The sequence below is a fragment of the Camarhynchus parvulus genome, chromosome 10, assembly GCF_901933205.1.
Source record: "Camarhynchus parvulus chromosome 10, STF_HiC, whole genome shotgun sequence".
Lineage (NCBI taxonomy): Eukaryota > Metazoa > Chordata > Aves > Passeriformes > Thraupidae > Camarhynchus > Camarhynchus parvulus.
This window is the reverse complement of record NC_044580.1, coordinates 6,832,435-6,855,901: the sequence shown is the minus strand read 5'-3', so window position 1 is coordinate 6,855,901 and position 23,467 is coordinate 6,832,435. Positions and strand designations below refer to the sequence as shown.

General features: G+C 39.6%; 1 protein-coding gene across 4 annotated transcripts in view; it reads left to right on the top strand.

The window, feature by feature from the left end:
* MYZAP (myocardial zonula adherens protein) overlaps window positions 1–23,467 on the top strand; it is a 52,983-nt gene that overhangs the window by 15,835 nt on the left and 13,681 nt on the right. For all 4 annotated transcript variants that reach the window (XM_030955494.1, XM_030955491.1, XM_030955492.1 and 1 more), the window contains exons 3-10: window positions 1,784–1,942; window positions 4,265–4,357; window positions 6,713–6,826; window positions 7,680–7,832; window positions 10,568–10,693; window positions 11,555–11,683; window positions 13,450–13,535; window positions 15,662–15,767. In XM_030955494.1, coding sequence (XP_030811354.1) covers window positions 1,784–1,942; window positions 4,265–4,357; window positions 6,713–6,826; window positions 7,680–7,832; window positions 10,568–10,693; window positions 11,555–11,683; window positions 13,450–13,535; window positions 15,662–15,767 — 966 coding nt within the window. The remainder of the gene's footprint in view (window positions 1–1,783; window positions 1,943–4,264; window positions 4,358–6,712; window positions 6,827–7,679; window positions 7,833–10,567; window positions 10,694–11,554; window positions 11,684–13,449; window positions 13,536–15,661; window positions 15,768–23,467) is intronic.

The following is a 23,467-nucleotide window of genomic DNA, read 5'->3' as shown; positions in this document are numbered from 1 at the left end:
ATTTTTATGCCAGAGCTCTGCAAACAGCACTCTAGACAATTCTGCTAATGTTTCAGAGGCACAAAGGACCTTGGTATTGCTGGTATTCAGCTGTTCACCTCATTAAAAATGGGTGATCATGGGCAAAGGGTATGGATTTATGAATTCTGCGTCTGGTGCCTTGGTAACCTCTAAACAATCAAAGTGATTATTCATTCTGTTATCAGGAAGATGGAAACTTGTGTGTAATCCCTTTTTCCAGATGCAAGGGAGGAGCTGCAATGAACTATGAAAGAAACTGTACAACCCTGGAAGCAAACAAACACAAAATAATTTTGAGTCATGTCCCCATCTGGTTTCTGTATTTCTCTATTTCTAAGTATGAGGTGTAGAACTTCTGTTTGTGCACATCCAAACAGCAAAACAAAACCCCCAATAATACATAATTATGAAACATCTCATTTTGAGGATATGAAGTTTTGCATATAATGTTTTCAAAGTGCAAAATTACATAATGTATAGGTAGGGCTGGTTGCCCAATGTTTTCTTCATTAAGTGGTTTTAAAGCTTTCTTTTCAAATGAAGGCTTACAGCTTTGTTGGTCTATGCCTGAAATATTCTTTATTGGGTGTCTGCTCTGTGATTGTTCCCTGCCCAGCCCTGCACACACACACCCAGAACTTCAGCAACATGCTTAAACTATTAATGATGTGATAAAGAAGAGGGTGTAGGATTTACAGTGTTGAGGAAAATCAGTCAGTGCCATGTGGGAAGGACACAATATAAAACAAATGTCTGTCAATTTTTCTTAATACAAATAAGTTTTCCTGTTAACTTTCCCCCTACCTAAAGTAGTATTTATTCTTATATTGCCAGCATAGTTGTGTTGGTTTGGCTCCTAAAAATTGAGAGTGCTGCTGCTTTAGGCTGCAGATGGTGTCCTCTCTTCACTGTCATGGTAAGGACTGGAGGTCTCTAGGATGGAGATGGATATAAGATGCTGAGCTTTGTCTGTTTAAGCCTCTGTTTGGTGTCAAAGAGGGTATTTAGACGATGCTTAGAATAAAAAAACCAAACAAAACATATTCTAAAGTCAATGTAATAAATATCCTCAAGTGGACCTGTGTCTGGTATATCCAGCATAAGAAGTAAGTTCAGTAAAACAATCTATGCCTCATTTTTCTCTGGAACTGACCTTTCAAACGCAATGTGCAAAGCTTATCAGTAACAGCTGTGTTTCCAAATTCTGCTTTATCTTCAAGAGAAACAGCTATTTTCTCTTTTAAAGAGCACTGCCTAAATGTTTTAATTTCAGTTTCTTAGAACTTTCCATGTTTTTTGAGTAAACTTGTGAATTTTTGTTTCCTGCAGCAGGGAGTTTGGGAAATGAGGGATACTTCTGTGGTTGCAAGAGTTTAGAGAGAACTAGAGACCTGACGGTGTTCTGCAAGAATGCAGAAAAGTAGCATCGGGTGGTGAATGAAAATAAGCCAGTTTAACCTTTTCTTACATTCCTCTACCTCTCCTTGTACAAATAGCCTGTTGTCTCTAGCTGTGCCTACATGACTTCTATTGAAGGCAGTGGTAATTAGACATCTCTGTATTCTTTATCAATTGTAAGTTGGTCATTGTTCTTTCCTAAAACATGAAGGCTGACAGGTTGACTCCAAGATGTTTGGGAGTTAGTGTTCATATGTACTGTTGTGCTTTCACTATAATTGGTGTCTCTCCTGGCCCTAAATTACTGTGGTTTTATTTGTTTTTCTTTTTATTCTAGTACTGATTTTTTTTTTTACATTTTTAGGAGCTCTACCATGTACCAAATGGGATGTCTCCAGGGAAGCTCTCTCATGGGATGGTGTATGGTGTTGTGCACCGAACTGACAACAACCATAAGAGAGAAATGGTGGTTTATGGCTGGTCAGCTGATCAGCTGAAAGAGGAGATGAATTACATTAAAGAAGTGAGTTACACTTTCACCTCAAAATTTGTTAAATACCCTTTCCATATATCCATATCTTTCCATATATGTGGAGCTGTGAGAGTATAATGGGATGACTGATGTCTAGCCCAACATCTCAGTTTGAACTGGGAACCTGCTCTGAAGCTAGAGGCTGGCCTTGGTAGTATCTGAGTTGGGAAAAAAGCATGCTCTATCCCTGGGAACTGTGCTTGCTGATGGAAGAAGCTATGTAAGGAGACACCTGAAAGGATAAAGTCTCTCTCTTCCTCTGCTTCCCCCAACCCCAAAATCCACAGCTTTGAAAAGGCTTCTAAATTAGGTGACATAGTAAAGTCACTTGGGTATATTTTGGGGCGGCCTCAAAATAGTCAGCCTAATAAGGATGTCTTGTACTACTTTCTTTGTGCCTGCTCATTTATCACAGTTGGCAGAAGATCACCTGAAAAACAAAAAATGCATTTCTGATCCTGCTTGAAATTTTTCCCTTCTTGAAACTCAGCATCTCTTTGCCCATTGGTCTTTGGCTCTCAGGCTGTGGCAGTAACACCCTAATTACCTCAGGGCAAATCATCTGACCTCTTTCCATCCACCTTCACCGCCCAGGAGGCTGTTGGTCCGAGCTTATTGTGTCACACTGATTCAAGTGCAAACTGAGTTGATAGAGAAGGGAGGAGCCCTGAGTCAAGGGAGCAGTGTAAAGCACTGTATCAGGTGTGCTCCTTGCCTGCCTGCTCTGTGGCTATCAGCAGTTGCTTCTCTCCCTGGGTACTCCCAGTTTGCCACTCCCGGTGTTCACCACTCTCAAGCTGAGGTTAGGGACCGGCAGGGTCTGTCAGTGCTGCGGTGCTGCTGAGGCACACAAGCTGCCTTGGCTGCTGTTTTCCTGCCTAGGTATTTTCTGTGGCCTGCTGGGGTGGTGTCAAGGGACAGGTGAATAGGCACACAGCAGGGCCAGCTCCCCAAACTGCACTGTCTGTGGTACCTGGGGATTGCTTGGGCTGGGACCATCTCCCTGCCCTTGTCTGTCCTTTATGGAGGGACACATCACACCAGGTGAACTACATGTCTTGCTTGTGCATTCAGGGTAATGATGGTTTCAGGAAAAAGTGGGAAAGACAGGGGAGGAGACGTGCTGGCTTTTGCTCTTCTGTCTTCTGGTGTTCAGCTCTGCTACTTTTTGATCTTTGGTCTGCTAGAGTAGTGTTGTCTTTAAAAGCAGAGTTTTAAACAAGAGTCCTCAGCTTGTGCCATGTATTTGCTGACTCAGATAGACCAAAAATGATGGGCCATGTCAGAGCTGCTGACAGCTTCCTCTGCCTGAGTCAAATTTGCATCTTGCAGGAGGGTGTGTACCTGTGCTTGTGCATGGGGAGGCACAGGGTGAGTGGTGCTTTCCTGAAGTGCCGGGCAGGAGTCAGCTCCCTCCCCTCCTCCCCATCCCAAAGGGAGCCCGTGGGTAGGGAGCACTCCCTGCATAGCTCTGGTGGCCAGTGCCCCTCTTTCTGGGAGGCCGTGGGGGGATTCTGTGCAGAGCTGCTAAAAACATCTCCTGCTGAAGGTTTGCCCTCACCCCGCTGTGCAGACACAGGAAACTCACTGACCTAAATGATCTGCAATCAGCCTGTGCTTGGTAGAGGTGAGGAAGGGAAAAAAAGAGGTTGAATTACATAAGCTGTAGGCAAACATGACTGCAGTGGCATGTAAAGCCAAGCTGGAAGCCAACTTGGGGGGTTTTTGAGTGGGTTTTTTTTTCCTAGAAAGGCAAAGAATAATTTGCATCCATAGTTCTTGAAATAAAGTTCTCCATTCTTCAGATTTGAAATTGCATTGGTAAATGTAAGCTAGTTTGTTGTTTAGTTAGATACAAGTGTAAAAGAAATTAAAAGTGTTTGTCTGCAAAGGATACCCAGGGGAAACCAACCACTTTTAAAGTATGGAAGTACACTAAGTCTGTGCCTTTTTTCAGAAATAAAACAATATATGATCAAATTACCTTTAATTCATTTAGTAATCAGGTTAGAATAAATTACGGGTATTTAATTGAAATTAATTTATCTAAATTATTAATTTACAAGTGCTTAAGCATGAACAGAGAGGTTTGGAATTACTCATAGTGACAGTTATTTGTATCATCCCTACGTAGACAAGTCTTCAGACTTAAGTTTTTGTCATTTTCTTGAGAACAAATTGCTGTTATGCAGTGGTAGATTAACAATGGAAATTACAGAAAGTAACAAGAACATAGAGAAAAAAATCATGTCCTACTATATGAAAAGTATAATCCAAAATTTTGATAAAGGCGTTTGATTTTTCTGACACCAGGTGAGAGCAACTCTGGAAAAAGTAAGAAAGAAAATGTATGGTGAATATGATGAAATGAAACGAAAAATACAGCAGCTTACAAATGAACTGAAAGTAAGTACCCATTCATTTGCAGGGAAAGCATATGGGAATAACTGTCCCAGTGTTATCTAGAAACTTTTCTTTTGCTTTAGCAGAGCAGAACTAATCTCCTAAACCACTCCAATTCACTGGTTTATGTGATATCTGTAGTTTCCTTTTGTTATTTATTTTTCCATCCAGGAAGGTAAAGCAGGACAGGGATGCTTTTTCATATGAAATTACTAACTGGCTGGAAATTATTGGAAATAAAAGAATGATTTTGATACCATTGCCAGTGTGTATTGGTAATTAATGGAGATGGATGTAACAGCTTGCAGGTGAATCAAATAAATGACATAGATAATTAGGAGAAACTTGGAGTTATTTCAATACTTTGCTCTGTTTTGCTGACTCTGTTGTTTAAACACTAAGTAAAAGAAGTAGCAATATTCATTGGTATTAAAGTGCTAAAAATGACAACCTTTTGGTTTTTAAGGAAACATTTCAATGGTCATTCAATGACCTGTCTGTTTTCTGATATGCTGCTTTAGCAATAAAAGCTGTTGCACTCTGTAAATAGCCTTCATGTTAAACTGCTGAGTTGTTTGATCCAAAAAATCTCCCTGAAAACTTGCTTTGAATTTATGTTCAGCATTGATTTTCACAGCCCTGGTTCAGAGGAAGCTTTGGCAATTAAAAGTATTCTAACTTCAAGGGACTGGGACCTTGACTTGTGCCCTTCTGCCATCCTCATTTGGAGGCTGTCACTTCCCTGCATGCTGTATTAGGTACAAAAATCAGAACTTGCTGTAAACTGGTACCTTCATTCTGTGCAACTGGTCTCAAAAAATAGAAAAAAAAAATCGCCCTGACTTGAGGGGAAGAGAGAGAAAAAACTCAATTTCTGCAAAGTGTGTTAAATAGTCATAATGCTGCCAACAAGACTCACTCTCCCCCCAGCATGGTAAATGCTGATTCAGGTGCAGCTTTGTCGTCTTTGCTGCTGATCTTTACTGAATAGCAGTGACGATATCCTGCACTTCCAGAACTTCTGTCAGACCAGTAGAAATCCTGCATGAGTCAGAAATGCTTCTTTAATTAAGGGTTTCTGACCAGCTCTGACAGAATATCTAGTTCTCCAGCAAATTAACAGTTCATGAAGCTTCCTTCTGACATAAATGGCACATTAGGAGACATCCTTCCCTTTTTTTTAGTACTCTGGACTGCCTGAAAGGAAACACAAGTGTTGTTCTTCCTAATAATGTGAGCTTTTTGTTTGGTTGGTTATTTGGGAGCTGATTTTGGTTTTACATGACTGTTGTCTTTTGTGCTATTTCTGAATCCTGTTTAAAATCCTTTCTGTACTCTTTGCTTCAGCTTTCAATCACTGTGCTTTTATCTTTCCAATTTCCTGGACAACTTTTTGTTCATAAAGTTTGTTTGAAATTTGCTCTTCCAGTATCCTGCCCTGGGCTTCTTCTCACAAGTTCTTCCCTTGTAATTTTCTTAATCCATCCAAAGCATTTCTGCTTTCATCTGTTTTACATGAGCACACATTTATGGAAGGTTAACAGTGACTACTTGTCCTCTACTCCCTGTGCTGACCTAATCTGTGTATGGCTTGGTTACTGCACACTTGTCCCCTGTATCAGTCGCTGGTGTTCTTCTCTTTTTCTCAAGAAGCAAATCTGGTCCACCTAAGAATGTGACCTGGCTGGCTTTCGTTAGTAACAATCTTTTCCTCTTTATTATTGGATCATTCACAATTATTTACACTGTTTGAGTTTTGGTCTCTTCTTGGATGATGTAATTTTGTGTCTTTCCCCTCCCTCCTCTCAGTTTTTAAGCATGTGTGTGAGTACCTATCGAAAATGACTAATTTTCACACAACAAAGCCCTCTGGCTTCCCCTTCCTGCTTTGTACTGCTTCGTTCCTTATGTCTTCTTGATGTTGCTTCTCTATGTACCTGATTAGTCACTTCCTTCTTAATTAAGGCTCTTCTACAATTCACAGTTCTAGATTTCCTTATTTCTTGCATTCTTCTGCTTTTCACTCTGAATTTTTACAATCTGCCCACTCTGTGTATATAATCTGTCTGAATAGACAGCTGCCAGTTGTCCTCTTGTCCTTTCAAAAAGAACAGCTTATACAGTGACTTCAGACTAACAGTAAACTTAGATACTCATGCCTTATTTCTGTTAGATTATTTGAATTTTAAGTTTTGTTTGTTTGTTTGTTTGGAAGATTATACTTTGAGGCCTGTATATTTTAAGCATCCTAGTACTGTGAAAACGACCTTGGCATCTTTTTCTTCGGTAGCTCTCTTAAAAGGAATAGGTAAACTTGATCATAAACTATATACAACTTTTTTTTTTTTCTCTGCTCAGGTGACAAATGCTCATCAGGAATCCTTAGAGAATCATGTGCGAGTGCAGGCTGCAGCCTTAGATAGCTTTAGCGAAATGAACAGCTCCTTGACATCAGCATCAATAGACTTGCAGGTACATCTTCACAGCTGCTCCCAGCTCACAGCTGCCTTTGCTAACATGGATTTCAAAGCATACAGAAAATATGGATGACAGATACAGATTCTAACACTAAGAACACCATAAAGTACTGTCTTGGATATCTAAAGCATCTAATTTAGGAACCAAAGAAAAATGTTCCAGAAGTTCTTGTGTTTAAAAAATTTAAAAATAATGTGCAAAAATGTGATATTGATATGCAGCAGACTAATACCACAAGTCATGTCTCTATGAAGGCTCTAAGGTGAAAATGTGATTTGGTCTGTATAGTGCAAAATGGTGCATCTCCTGACTTAGTTCTGCCTTCAGTTGGTAACAGAAATGAAGTGGCATGTTTGGGTGCCAGACAATTGTGAGATTTTACATACCTGTGAAATGCAGGGGGAGGGATGAGGTGGGAATGAATTTTAATTTTTAAAGACTTCTAAATTCCCATATATCTGAGCTGAACAACTTAATGTCCCTGCTTTCTTGTATGTAACAAGAATGTTATGTTCTTGTACATTACTTTCATGTTTTCAGTCCACTGCATTTTGTATGTATGGCATGGGCCTCAGAGAGAAGGGAAGATTATTCATGCTGAAATGTATCCGTGTTCTTTTTTTTTTTTAATAGTGTTCCAGGAGTCAATTTCACTGAGTATGCTCCTCACAGAAACACCTTCTAGCAAAACCAAAAGCCATAATTTTAAATGTTAAAACTTGCAGAACAGTTCACATTGCATTAATGTCAGAAAGCTCTTTAAATGTGCTCTTTCATAATATCTTGCCTATATTAATTCATCAAATTGTTTCTGATTTTTAATATGTGCTTTGCCTCTTTCTTCTAGAAAACTCTAGTGGATGTTACATTGGAGAACACAGACATAAGGGAACAAATAAGGAATTTAAAACATACACATGAGCAATCTATGGAAAAGCTGAGAGAGAAGCAAAAGCAACTGGAAACAGCACAAATTGAAAATCAGTTACTGAAGTTAAAGGTGAGGTATACAAACTCCCCTAAAAATACTGCACAGTAAGGGCATTAGATGGATTTAAAATAAATTCCTTGGCCTTATCTGTAAGGGGTTCTTCGTCCTTCATGCCCTTGTCATGCCCTCGAGCTCCCTTGTTCCTGTGAATCAATACTGGTTTAATAACAGAGAATCTCAGCTGGCGACAGGCAGTCTTCCCGTAACATGGGATGGAACATAAGAGTCAGAGATGCTGGCAGGTGAAAATTCAAACCATTAAATGGTTATTAGTGTCCATAATTATTAAGTGAAAGAATATTACAACTCTGCACATTGCTACCTGAATTTCTTGGCATTGAATTTCTTTGGTATTGCACCATTTTTAATAGGTAGTCTGTTAAGTCTTATGAGCATGTGGTCAGCAGGTAACAGCAAGCATCTTCAAAAGAGAATTAAGCCATTTCTTTCAGAGAAATGCGAGGGAATAAAACTCAAACTGCAAGGTTTAATATGACAGAAAGCTTGACCATGTTTTCCCCTCATCAGCCAAATGTATTCCTTTAATCTCAAAAAAACCAAGCCCACAAAAAACCCAAATAAAACAAACAATACCCTCTCCCCCCAAAAACCTTCGTCTCTGTTAAAATTGCTCAAAGTAGACCAATCGGGATATAGTACTGCATCAGAATTTGTCAAATTTTGAAAAATTTCTTTCTATTTTTGATGAAGTTTCTGAAATAAAGGTGACTGCAGCTATATTCATGTTTAATCTTGTTAGAGAAGGTGTTTCTTTCTGGCTGTTTTGCTAGTGACTAGCACTCCTGCTTAATGGTGAATGGTTAAACAAGAAAACATAAGTGCATTTCATGTTCTCCTTTCCTCTCACAGTGAAGCTCTATAGGCTGTAAAAGTAGCTGTGTTTTGCCCCTGTTGTTGTCAGCAGAAAAAAAGAGGGAAAAACCAGTAACAGATGCAAAGATGATGCAATTAAGATTTTAAAACAGAAATTTGGACTTCACTATAATATTAAGGACATGCCCCAGCAAGTCAGGAAAAGGTATGTCTGCTTCTAAGAGCAAGGAACTGCAGCTCAGCTCATCTCAGTTCAACTGAATGCGTAAGGATTTGTTTATCTTCAAGCATGTCAAGCTCTGCAGAATACATGCTCTGCATCCTGCATTTACAAAGCAAAAGTGTAAATTTTGCCCTCACACTTTCAGGTTTAGTACCAAGTTAGTGAATAATATACTTCATTACTGCCTTTGACAGTTAAATATAAAATTGTGTCTCAAAAGGTGCTAAGAGTTCTGGGAATTCATTCCAGGAGTGAATGTAAGGGGATGGTGTGGCATCTGGGAGGTTAGTGTTGGAAAGCAGTAACTACTGTGTACTATGATTACAGTCTGGGTGGAGAACGTACCTGTGGGGCTTATTAAAGAGGTTTGGTTTATTCATAAATCTGTAGTAACTTAGAGTGGAGATGTTGCTTAAGTGTATTATAACAGATGCCCTGATGCATCTACTTTTTTTTAATGCTTCTTTTTACTGTCCTTGTTGCTCAAGGTGTAAGGGAAGGAATGATGGAGATAAAGCCAGAGATCATGATCCAGTTCAGTGTATCTTAAGGAATCTGGGGTTTGATGATTGGCCTTCTCTAAATGATACAATTCTTTCAGGCTTCCTGAAATGTGGAAGGTTCATTTAACTCCACACCCTCTCATGAAGTGCAGGTCACTACCTGTGCCCCAGGGTTGGCCTAGGCGAGATGACAGAGGGGACAATTGCAGTACAAGTGGAGTTCTTCAGGGCTCATCCCTTTTCAAAGAATGAAACACACTGTTGTTTTCCTACAGGGTACTAAACAAGCTTGTTTCTGCCATGCGAGATATACCCAATGAAATAGAAAAAAAATCCAACTCAAAACCTTAATCACCAGAACTGTGTATTTTGTAGCTGTGTTAAGTGTGGTGATCAGCAGGGAGCACTTTATTCCTCCTCTTCCTGTCACTTTTGTAGCATCCCCAGCATTTCACTATAATCTTGGCTGATTCACAGCATCTCTAGGAGGAGAACTAAATTCTGTACTAGCTGTTTTACTTCACTTTTATTGTGGTTTACATAGTAGATGGACCTAAGATGTGAAGATCCTATCTGGTGTTTAATTACTGAGGGTGTGGTTAAGTCAGTGTTTTCAGCCAACACAGGAAATCCTGTCTCTGAATGACCATTCTGCCCTCTTCCCCATAGCTCTAGTAGTTTCTGGTTCTGTTGTTAAAAATTAACCCTTCCAAACACCTGAGAATTTTAATTTTCAGTTTGATTGCAGGAGGTCACTGCTGTAAAGTATTGCTTTGAGTGTTCATGGTCATTTAGAAAGAGGAGTTGAGTCTAGTCTATGCTTCAGTAGAGCTGGGGGATACAATGTCATTTCAATGGTGAAACAAACCAAGTGACTTGGAGGCTGTTATGGAATGGATCAGCAACGAGGCATGGCCTGATCTTGGATCAGCAATGACTAAATGAGCTAATTTCAGACTACATGGAACTTCATGGAACAGTAGCTTCTACAGATTCAAATTATGTGGATTCTGGCAGAATGGGGTAAATGGTCTTGATGCAAATGGAAATCTACTTTTGCAATGTCAGCTTTATAACAAGGGGGAGCTTAACCTCAAACTCCTATTTTCTCATCATGTGAACTCTCTTTCTCCTGCTGCCAGCAGTACTGTACTTACTGATGGGGCAACCTTCCTCTCTCATAGGTGGAATCATCACAGGAAGCCAATGCTGAAGTCATGAGAGAGATGACCAGAAAGCTGTATAGTCAGTATGAGGAAAAAATGCGAGAGGAGGAACAGAAACACAAGGCTGAGAAAGAAATGCTCCTGGTATGTAGAGCCAGTCTGTAAGAGCAGAGTTAGCTTGGATGCCATTTTTCAATCACTTCATACTCCAGAGTTGATGCAAGTTCCTTCACTCCTGTCTCTGGGATTAGTCTGCCATAGTTACTAAGCTTTCCAAACATTTGGGGTTGTAGGACTAAGAAAAACATGTGTTCAAACATAATAATATCAATGATAATCTAGATTTCAAAATCTGAACTAGGGTAAGTAGGCTTTTTAAACTTCCAATTCTCTAAAAAAGGAAAACATAATGTCCAGTTTTAACAAGTGACAGTTTAAGAAGGGGAAAGGGAACAACTTCACTGGATGCTACTGGAGCAAGAACTCTCCTGTCCCAAAATTTCCCTCCACCCCCAAGTTAAACCTTTCTATGAGCAGTCAGTTGTTGCATTTTTTAAAATTCTAGAGTCAGATAATGATGGAGATTGAAGATAGATGCTCCTTTTTATTCATATTGCTTTACATGTAAGGAAAGTACAAAGTTGAACATGGCCAGCTATGGTGGCCAAGCTGTCTTTTGCAGCAGCATATTTTTTTCATGCTGTTATTTAACAGCATCCTTGAGGAAAGGGAAGGGAAATAAGCTATCTAAGAAATGGGTAAAAGTTTCTCTTGGATTGTCACAATGATGCTTTAGTAATACCTGTGTATTTCAAAGTACCCCCAATCTTTTGCTGTATATAATTCACTCTCAGAGTCATAACTCTTCCAGATTTCTGAGCAGGTGTAGTGAAAAGCTTTGAGCTCTTTAAGAGCTGTTAGCCTGGCCCTAGAGCCAAAAAGAAGAAGAACTATTCCTCATTAATACCTTAGATTCTAATGTGACTGTAAATGTTCTTGTTTTAGGAGGAAACAAATCGGCTTCTGAAGGCTATTGAAGAGGCAAACAAGAAGATGCAGATTACAGAAACAAGCATACAGGAGAAAGACCAGAGAATTGGTGAGCTGGACCGGCTGATTGAACGCATGGAAGAGGTAGGAGAGCTGACTGCTGCCTTGACAGGAAATGCACCAAGTGCATGGAGGAAATTCCAGATGTTATTGTTCTGCTGCTCAGCTCTCTGCTCAGTGACATACCATTGCTGTTTGCATCTTGTTACTGTATTCGATCAGTAAATGCACCTGGACTGCCATAGACACCCTGTGATGAGGAGGTGGTTCTCTCTTCCTGGTGGTTCTTACAGGGCAGCATTTATATAGGAAATGAACCATTATTTTAAAGAGAGAATTTAAAAACCATTCAGTGTCTCTTCAGTGTGCAAGGTGTCTTAAGCCTAATCAAGTAATAATCATAAATGACCCAGAGTCTCTTAGCAGTGTTGCTGTGGTAGGTCCATGGAGTGCACAGAGCTCTGTCTGGGGATGGGTTAGAAGCTGATGAAGAACCTACAGGGTCAGAATTAAAGGGAGGGCAGGGACAGGTGACATCAGAGTGGGGGGCTACCAGCCAGGAAGACTGGAAGGATGAGGCCCTTTACAGACAATGGGAGCAGCCTCTTGTTCACAAGCCCTGGTCCTCATGGGGATTTTCAACCACCCTGACATCATTTGGAGGGACAACAAAGCAGAGCAGAAGCAATCCAGGTTCCTGGAATGTGTTGATGATAACTTCCTTCTCCAGTTGATAGAGGAGCCAGTGAGGAGAGGTGCTGTTCTAGACCTTGTTCTCACCAACAAGGAGGGGCTGCTGGGGAATGTGAAGCTCAAGGGCAGCCTTGGCTGCAGTGACTGTGAAATGGTCTTGGATGTACTTTGGCATTTCTCCTTTCATTCAATAGCTGGCATCTCATCTTTAAAGATTCATGCCTCACTATCTCTAATACAGGAGCAGAGAGTGTTTTAGTCAGGGGAGGGAGTACAATCCTCTGCTCTTTCCAATGAAGTGGATTTTTTCACTAATTTCACTTTATTGTAGTACATATTAAATATCAGTATCTACTGAGAAATAGATTTTTATAAGCCAGTCTTTTTGGCTTGAGTGGTTAGTCTAATGTGCATTGAGTCCCTTTTGTCTAATGCTTGCAAATCCATTAGTAGAATTAATGATTACACTGAGAAATTACTCAACCTAATAATAGCCCCTCTAGTGGCTCCATTAACTTCATCTGGGCTTCAGCCTACAGCTTTTAAGTATTATGCAGTGAATGTAGGATTGCATACAGTTCACAAGTACAGAGGAGTTCCTTCACTTTAGTTCTTTAATCTGCTCTTACCTGGCTCATACTCACCCAGTGAGGCTGAATCCCATCAAGGTGGATAACACACACTTCTCTGTTAACTTGTTTGACTCAGACCTTAACTCCTCACAGATCTTCACAAGCACTGTACTGGTGGGCACTTAAAAATAAACAGGGATACTCTGGGGGAAGAAAATGCAGAAGTATCTTTTAGCTCAGCCTTGGATTGGGAGATCTTTTTGGAGTGATGATGTGAACAATTTGACTTTATGTAATTAAATATTTTGATGACTCATCTTTTTATTGAAAAAAAAATCAGTTTCAAGTACAGCTCTACATCTTCATATAGGAAATTGAAAACCAATCTTGTTTCCATGCATCACTGGGAAAATGATTTTATTATTATGTATTCTGTCCTCCTTGGCTATAGGAAATGCATGAATTTTGTTTAATCAGTTTCTATTTTAATTTCACAAATGATGTTTTGAATTGCAATGAAATATGCTTTGTGAAGCCTTTACATTTTGATACATGGAGAACTGAATGATAACTTTTCTTGTTTAGGAACGTCACCAGCTGAAAAAACAACTTGAATTAAATGAACTACAAATATCTGGAGCAAAATCTGAAAACAGCTCTGACAGTGAAAGGTGAGATATAACTTGCCTGTGGAACTTCTGCTATTGCTAGGAAACGTGGGTTTTTTTGTTTTTGTGGACATCTGAATTTTGCCTTTTCTAACTTTAAAACTGCAGTCTGGTGGGGATTGTCCATCTGAATGTAGGTTTATTGACATGTAAAATATCAAGACAATTATTTTTTGCAAGAATGACCACCTTCATGCATGTTTTCTGAAAAGTTGTGTGCAAATGTGTGGAGTCCATTGTAGGTGGAACAAGCTATGACATATCTGTCATTTTTCTTAAATGTGCATTCCCAAATTCAGAAGAGTATGATCCTGACTATGAATACTTTCACTAGCTAAACTCAAAGATTTGTATGACACTGCTTCAGTGGGTAAAGATGAATTATAACCAGAGACTGAATTATAGTACTTGATTACTACTTATGGTTCTGTGGCACCCAGAAATTAAGTGTTAAGGTTTTGGGCTTCCTGCTGTTCTTTGGGAAGCATAAACATGAAAGGAGGTCCCTACTGAGAGCTTCTCAGTGCCTTGTATTGATCTGTGATCAGCTTCTCTGGTTTCAGAGTAAGAATGGCTTTTCACAGCAGCCTGTTAAAATAATAACTTCAAATGAACAGATGTCGCTCACATACAACATAGAATATGGAGATGAAAGATAATTGCTGTTTTCCTTTACCTCTGAATAACACAGACACTTCTTGCTTCAGTGAATCCTTTTCAGTGTGAAAAGTTACTCTGCAGTAAAAGGGTAAAGGCAGTGTTCAGGCAGGAATTTGTGCAATGCAGGCAAGCTCACAGTTGCAATCTATGCCATGCAAGCGATGAATCTGTGTTCAGATGATGCTGGTTTATTCTTAAGTTGTCTTTACCTGTCTGAACCTTATCAGACGCTCAAGCTCCACCTTCGGAAGGACGTCTGTTCCATTTCTCCGTTGCTGTCAATGCTTAAGATCCTGAGTCTTCCAATGAGATACAAAATATGTGCTACAATTGCAATTAAAATATAAAGTTTTATGAGATGTTAATACACACAACTGAAAAACCTGCAGCAATGCTTTGAATTTTTTGAGTCCTTGTCAAAGTGCTGCAGTTACATTTCTGCAGAGTACTTCACTGTTAATAGAGACTCTTTTGTGGGAAACAGGATACAATTCAGTCATTCACTGGAATCACGTCTTACAGTTTGCCATCTGCTGCTTTGTCTTAGAATGGTTTTTCTATTTGCAGCTTTAACAGTTTTATTTTCTGCTGTGCACAGACCAAGATGAAAAAAGGCTTTATGTTTTTGATTTCCTTCCTCCATTCTCAGATTCTGTCCAGTCCTGAACCTAGGAGTACAGCAGTTTATTTTGTAAGCAAGAAATTGCTTTCTTTGACAAAATTTAAGAATTGGACATGCAGATAAAAATGGAGACTCCCATGGCCAAAGAGACAAAAACTTACAGAAAAGCTTCACTCTGGTTTCCTTGCATATTCTACAGCTACTTTTCTGACAAGCTGCCAAACCAACTTGTGGCAGGAGTTCTGTGGGAGTTCACTTTCTGTATTAAACAGATTTGAAGAAATGGAGAATCTGTCTGAAGAGTTGTATGGACAAATTTAAACCATTCATAGCATTCCTGCTGACTGCTGAGGAGTTAATACTATTCCAGTTAGCATTCTACTGCTGTTGGCAGCTCTGCCAAATTCTTGACTCAAGGCTCCCCTGCAGTAAGACAGCTTTGAAAGCAAACCTGCTTCCTGGCTTTTGTTTAGCTCACATTTCCAAAATATTTGCAGGTAGTAGTAAGTCAGGCTAAATGTGTCTCTCTGAAGCTGAAGGTCTAGTTGTGTAAAAGCCTTTCACTAAAGGGAAACACACCTTGAGATGCGTTTTGTCACATTGTTTAATTGTCAGCACTTCAGGCTCTGAGTAAGCATGTCAGTATGCAAGACAAAGGTGAGATAACTTGGGTGGGGACAGCCACTTGGACTAAGATCACATTAAAATGTACTTTGGACAATTTGACATCTGTCAGTGCAATTTGACTTGCCTGTCCTGATTTATGGTGGATTGTAAGGGTTGTTCTTGTTCTGCTTATACTGCATAGCTCCCCACTTACAGGCTTGATCCTTGCATGTTTTGCCAGGTCACAGCATTTGGAGGAGGTAGCAGCCAGCTTGAGAGAGCGGATCAAGCATCTGGATGACATGGTCCACTGCCAGCAGAAGAAAGTCAAGCATATGGTTGAGGAGGTGAGATGTAGTAAAACAACCCAGAGTCTTTGGGGAGCACTGATTCTTTTAGTACATAATCCAAAGAGAACTGTGTTCTTTGTGTAGTTGCCTTCTGCCACCTTTGTTCCAGTGGAAGTTGAGTTAAGCATCTGGAGCCAGTGAAGCAGAAAGAGTAGATGAAAGCAGTTTAATGCAGTGGCTGTGGGTTATATACTGTGATCTTTAGGCTGACACTAGTTCTGTACCTCTTCATGGGTGTTCAGGAAATGCAACACAACTTCCAGCTCAGAGGGTACCTCTGATATGATGCAGTGTAGTCATTAACGGTCCCCTTCCTGTACAGAAATGGAAGGCAAAAGCTGACCTTTAGTGCTTTGTTCTTCTGGTTTTGGGAGGTTTTGCTTAGGGCTTTTTTTTGTTTGTTTAATATGATTCCTCACAGAAATAGGTGAACAAGTACAGGTTTTCACTGCTCATCTCTTCTTACCCTGGTATGGGGACATTGTCTTAGCTACTGCCATTTCCTGTAAAATTTTAAGTGGAATTTTGCTGGATAGATGCTTTAGGTTACAGGCTACCTATGTGTCAGGAAACTGCTCTGTGGTCAGAAGGCTGTAATTGCAAACATTTCTGTTTGTCCAAGTGGGAAGAATGACATAGGAAATAGATAAGTTTAAATTGGAGCTTTACGAAGCCGACAGCTCTATTAGATGAGCCTCCTACTGCACAGACGATGGGTGCTCATGAGATACTTTTGATTTGTATCTGGACATATACACTCAAGATATCAAATGTTTAGAAACCACTCAAATCTAAGGCATTCTTTCTGCATTTGTATTTACATGTATTTACATATGCTTAGTTTTATAAGGTTCTGATACAGCCCTTCTGTATGATCAGATGTGTGATGCTAGTGTCTTTTACACAGAGGGATTGAAGTTCTTCTGTTGTATCAGACATATCAAGTCTTGAGGTTTTGGTTTTAGTTTAGTTCACCATTATCACTGTGTTTAAGCATCCTAGCTGGTCTAAAACAGAATTTACAGTCTTCATACCATGGTATTTTAATAAAGAAAGTTTCTCCAGTCCAATAATCCAATCCATCTAATTAATGGATTATGAGAACAATGATATAATTGATTATGGGAACAATTATTTAATCTGCTTTGTATCTCTGTACACCAGAGATTTTTCTGAAGGATTTATAATATATGTGGCACCCTGAATGAATCTAGTAATACATGAGGATGGTGGCCTAAATTTTGCCCTTTATTACTAAATATATTTTAAACTTCTGGTTGTAACTTGACCTCTAGTGGGCTGCATCGGTATAACAAGTCCTTTCAGCTCTATGTTTTATTTTGGAATAAAACCACATATAATTCTTGAGCCAATGATTATGATTCCATTAATATTAGATTTAATGGGTAAGTTTAGCTTGCTAATTACTTGTAATGTATCTCTGCTGGTGCCTTCATATACACAGAAAGCCCTTCTAGACCATCTGATTATCCTATTTAACGAATGTTAGGTGACCAAGTCACTATTAATTGTCAAACATGTCTGCTTTTAACTGCTGTCTGACTGCCTGCTTTTCAGATTCAGTTAAACCTCTATGAGTCTTTACTGCCACCTAGCCATAGGGGAGATATTTTTGCTCTTTCCTTTAGACCCTGTGTGTTTTAATTTTTATTTTAATTCAGCTTCCTTCTGCATGAACACCTGTGTAGCTACATCTATATTTTCACTAGTGAGCTAGCTAAAGACTCCTCTACCAGAAGTTTGATCAGGTCAGGTGATACCAAATACATCAGGCATTTAATGTCTGGGGCTTTGTTTCTTAATTTTGTGCTATTTGTTGCTTGTGTTTGTACTGTGTTTGAGAAAATATCCAAAATATAGTTGGCATGCCCTGTTTTAAACTAGACTCTTAATTAAAGGCCTAAAAATAGCAGTTTTAATAATGTAGAGAGGCGTAGCTGTTCACCATGGGGCAAGAGAAAAAACATTGCAGATATGTATGTCCTCAACTATCCAAGCAGATATATATGTCCTCAACTATCCAAGCATGTGGTGCTTTTCATGATTTTGTGCTTTTCATAATATTAGAGAAGTATTTTTTGGCTCATTTTAAGCAAACACTTGCTAACTATGCCATAGAAGCTAAAAAGTTGGCAACAAAAATATTGAAAAGGAATGCTATCTGAAGAGTCTGTTCTGAAGTTAGGTTGAAAACTAGTGAGCAGCAGCACTAAAAATATCTGCTAGAGCAAATATGGAAGATTGCACTACTATTTAAGTCCCGGAAGACATGTTCATCAGGGTATATTTAAACACACATCCTCCCTACACTAAATTTAACTGATTGCAGAATGTAATGGCAAGGAATATCAAGAAAAGTGTAATGAAAACCTGCCCTGTTACTCATTGCACTATTTTCATGGCTGGTATCTGTGAAGTAACTTGCCATCTTAGGTTTTATGAAGGTATTATAATGATATTGATAACTTGCATTTAAATAATTGAGAAAGAATAACCAAATGATTCAAAAGCTAGAAAGCTTCTTTCTAAAACACTTGGCTTCTCTGTGGCAGTCAATAGAGTGAGAACAGGCTAACCTGGGAAACTCAGCAGAGAAGTGGAAGGAAAGGAAGTAGTTAAAATTATCAGCAGAAATTGAAGCTGAAACAGGGCTACAGTTTGAGCTGCTAGGTGACAAAGCCTAAACTTGCTTGACTACAGGATGAGCTTAATTTACAATTAATCTTCATATATTGGACACCAGTTTGAAGTATAAATAAGGGCTTTACTCTTCCAGTGTAAATCACAACAAGTTTATGCTGTTACCATCTCCAATTCAGAGAAATTGGAGAAATGAACATCACTTCAAAGGGATGCTGAACAAACAAGATATACTGCTTCAAACTCGTACGGAGAGCTGTCAAAATTGGACAAGTACTGAGATGAATCTCGTGGCTGGAAAAAATCATGGAGTAGATTGCTCTTAAACCGTTTCTGGGAAAGAGGACGGATCGTTTGCAAATCACAGATGCAGGGCATTCTGGAAAAGAACAGCAAGCAGCCAGGAGGGAGTGAAAGAGAAGCTTTAGAATGGAGTTTTGTGATGCAGTAGGCAACTCTTAACACCTCTGGTGCTATTTTGATGGCATTTAAAAATGTGTTAGGAGGTGGTGGTCAGTTCTAACTTAGGCATGAAAGGGGATGCTGCCAGAGAAGCATCAGATGTAGGAGGCCATGGAGGTAAAGAGCATTAACACCTTCCTCTTCATAGATCTCATCATGTTGGTACTGAATGCAATGGTTATGTGATCCAGGGAATTGAGCCCAGGCAGAGGAGGACACTCACAATTCAGTGTGCTCATACTCCTTAGCAAAAAAAAAAAAATTGCTTCTATTTTTTTTCCTCTGAAAAGAAATCCTTCCATCTCAGGCATTAATAGAATCTTTTCCAACTTGATCCAGTCAAAGCAGTCATAAATTAAATAGAAGCCTAGAAAATACCTTTCAGAAGAAAAATAAACGCAAGAAATAAAATGGAAATTTTCTGGAGTTGGTGACCTTCAACACCTCTGTGTGTTAGCTCTCATGCACACACATTTTTCATCCTCATTGGGATTCTTTTCTGTGAGAGCAAAAATTGCTGCTCATTAGTCCACCAGCTGAGCAGAAAGTTATCCTGCATAGTCTTAAAGCCTCATGTTCTCATTAGAGAGAGATTGCAGATGATTTATGGCTGACAGATTTATCCCTGTGTTGAACTTGTTTGTTAAACAAATCTATTTGTTCACAGCTTAGTGTAGTATGCTTTAAATGCAGTGCTGGCAGTTAAAAGTGCAGGACTTGCATTTTGCAGGTGTTTAGAAAACCCAGCCCTTTTGTCATACTATTTTTATATCACAGGCTTTCAAAAAACAAGTGAGGAGAGACAGATGGCCAGAGTGGGTCACCCAAGGCTCAGATTTTTTAGCCCTTGCCTTTGTAGCTGTCTTAAAGTATGGCTGGATAGACCAAAGGCAATCCAGGTAAAAGACAGTTTGATGAGAGGAAGAATTTGCAGGGAGACTCACAGGTGAAAGGCAGAGGCACACAGACTTCAGGCCCTTCCACTGAGGAGTTTCCCTGCAGAGATGGGGCTGGGCAGGCAGATGCAGGCACAGAGGCACCATGGGAGGGCATGGGAAGCTGCTACCACACTGTTCCCTTCAGGGCTGAAATTGCTCTTGTTCTGTGAGAGGGGTAAAAGCTTCTCTTCTAAGTATCTATCTGATGGGTCAACCAGTTCATCCTGTCTGTGCCACTGTAGGAAATGAGACTTTCATGTAAGAAAAATGAAATACAAAACATAGATTTTAAATTAGCAATATAATTATTTTGTAGCTTGATCTCAATTTCAAACCTGGAGAGATTTAAGAGAGGTTTAGTTTTGAGATTTATGCAATTCACTTTGAAATGCATTGCAATTTCATTGCACAGTAAGCTTATTTTATATGTAATGTTGTTTCATTGTTGAGAAGCAGAGGAGGGAAGGAAATTAGCATTTACATTTTATAAGCAAGGCAAGGGGGTTGATGCAGATATAGGAAGCTGTTCTGAAGGGATCTGAAGAAAAAAGGATATTTGATCTCATGCCAAGAAATTACCTACAAAACTTAGATTTCACACGAAATTCCCCTAACAACTGAATTGAACTGTCTCTAGGTCATGGCCCATGAGCTGTTCTCCAACTTTAGTCTCAGATTCCTTGGATAATAAATGGTGACCAGACACCAGGGAGAAGCTGTCTCCTGTTCTGTCGGGGAGGATACTTGCATGAATGGACACAGTGCTAATGAGCAAATGATATCCCAAATACAGAAGAGACTTTGTATTGCACAAATGGGGTATAAAAAGAAGAAATTTTTCCAAAAAAGACTTAAACATCTGTATCAAGACACTCCAACTTCAGATATATGGTGAAATTTCCCTCTTTTAATATGGAAGAACAGTTTCAAGGTCATGTAAGAGAAACCACAGAGAAGGAGGAGAAGATGGAATTACCAACAACAGATGCCAAACTTTCATTAACCAAGATCTGCATTCCACAGTACCTGCCATAAAAATGAAACAACAACAAAAATGCAGAACAAGAAATGTAGAAAGAGAAACACACCTTGTGATCTTGGAGGAAGAAGATAAAGGACAGAACATGAATAACTTCCCACACCCTCCTCCCCCCTTCCCCAGTACAAGTGTTTGGCATTCCTCAGTGGACTTGAGCAAGCAGTACAATGCTTATCTGTTGGCAGAAGTAGAATCACTGCTGGTATTTGGTGAGAGGGTTTATATATGCACAACATCAGCACTTTCAGCTGGGAATTGCCAGGCCAAGTCACAAATTAGAAACTTGCCCATTGCTAAGGTAATGCTTAACGAGGTGGGTTGATGTGCACACAATGAGCCAATGTCTGTAACTCATTAGGACATGTCAGCCCCTGCTTTAGCAGTACATGGACATCAACCCCTGGATAATGTGTTCATGGAGCTCATTCATTTAGGAAGGTCTCTACGTTGGTGCATTAACCTAAATCAGTCAGTTACTTCTTCTGTAAATGCAATGTGAGGTTTAAAATACGAAGTGTAAGTTTAAGTGGGTAAGTTGTTCATGTGATTTAAGGAGGATTAAAAGGCAAAGGTGCTCATTCCTATTCACTGTATTATGCTCCCTGAAAAAGTTTCAGCTCTTGTCTAGCCTCTCATAAATACCAGTTAAGGTCCAGTGAAATACAGGACTGAGGAAAATCCTGTTCTCCTTGTACAGAACTTACCTCTGCGAGCTCAGGCTGATGTTGCAATGTCTTGTCTGTCTTGTTTTGTGCATGCTGTGTAGCATCTGTTTGTCCTGTGCAGTCATATTTCTGACTAATTTGTTCGTTTCTCTGTATTGGTGTTACTGATGCCCAGTACATTAATAGTGGATGAATAAGGAAAATAAAGGTATACTTGAATAATACGATACTTATATATATTAAAACTATATGCTGGTAAATATTTTAAACTAATGGATAATACTGTTAAGTGGTAAATGGTGACTGAGTTTACCTAATAGATGGATCTGTTCCAATCAAGCAGATCACTGTATAGTTTAATGCCTCCAAATCTGTATCTGAGTTACATAGAATAAAATAGTTTCCTATTTCAGGCCTTCTTTATAAAGGCTCTACATTTAAAAACAATTTTGCTTTTCTCTCAAGATGCTTTTTCCTTCTGCTTTAATAGCTTTGTAATTCTGTTGACTTTTCATTCTAATACCATTGGTCACATATCCAGCATTTCTTTACAGACTCTTTCGTTTAGGTCTTGCAGTTCTCCGACTCTTCTCTTGACTGTTCTTCTTAGGTATTCTGTCCATGAGATCAGTTTAATGCTGTTGACTCTTTTATCTCACTTTGCATCTTAGGGAAGCAAAGTTTAGTATTTACACAGCCCATTCAAGTACCTTGACAATTGTTTGGTATTTGGAGAATCTATAAGAAGCAGAAATGAGAAATAAAGAGATCTTCATCAATGGGATGGACAAGAAGAATTGAATTTTCTGGGAGATGCAGCAAGAAAAAGTGACAATCTGAAGACTGAGGCAGTTTGAGAAATGACCTCAGGTTTTCTGAAGGAGGCAAAAGCATAGAGGTGGTGACAGCAGTAGGGCAGAAACAAGGATGAGAGATCTAAAAAAGAAGTCAGCCACCATATTAATCCTGAGTCAGTGGATAAATTCAGGATGATTCACATTCCATGTTGGACCTTGCATGCTGATTCAGATCACTGGAAATTGCAGTGGGTATGTGAAATGCAAGCTGCACACCCAGCACCACTGGCAGGAACTTCATGGATTGTGCCAGGATGGGGAGAGATTCAGTGCCCCTTCTCTGCCCAGCAGGGAAGTGCCAGGGATTGAGGTGGGGTGGCTGAAGGGCTGAGAGCACAGCATTGCTGGCACACCAGATAAATTACAAACTGCAGCTTGGGCCTTGTAGCTTTTCTCTCCCCAGCTTTGGAATAGTCAGATGTCTCCCAGCTGGAGAAGGGAAAGCAGGAACGATGGATACAGTGGGTTGGGGAGGTAAGAGAGAATGCAGTAGTAGGAAGAAGGGTGACTGTGTGGCCCAGAGTTGCTAAAGTCACACTAGTACTGTTGGCAGAACTGTTTTGAAAGGAATGAGCAGGTCATAAGTGTAACTGATATTTCTGAGTAGGTTGCCAGTTTTGTTTGAGTGCTTAATGTAGACAGGAAGCTTACAGAAATACAGGTAGGAATGTGGAGTTCTAACAATGTCAGGTCAAGAATTAAGGGCTAGGGAAAGTCTGTCTGGACATTTCTGGAGAAGGTTGGCAGAGAGAGCCTGAATAGTGCTTGTAGAAAATTATGAAGAAATTTGAGAGGGTAGTTGTGCAAAAGCCAGGTTTGGGATAAAGTTGCTGAGTTCAGTGAGCAGAAACTCTTGAAGTCTGCAGACACAGCAGCAATGGTGAGGCGGATTATAGACCATGAGCATTGACCAAAGAAAACATAGGAACATCTTGATGATAATTTTATACTGAAATCAGTCCAGGAATTGCTTGGATACAAGAGTCAGTCCATGGAATTTGAGAGTCTTTGACTTGTTTCTGACTGTTCTGGCCACCACTCAGGCCTGGAGTTGAGTGCTGTGTTTGACCCATCT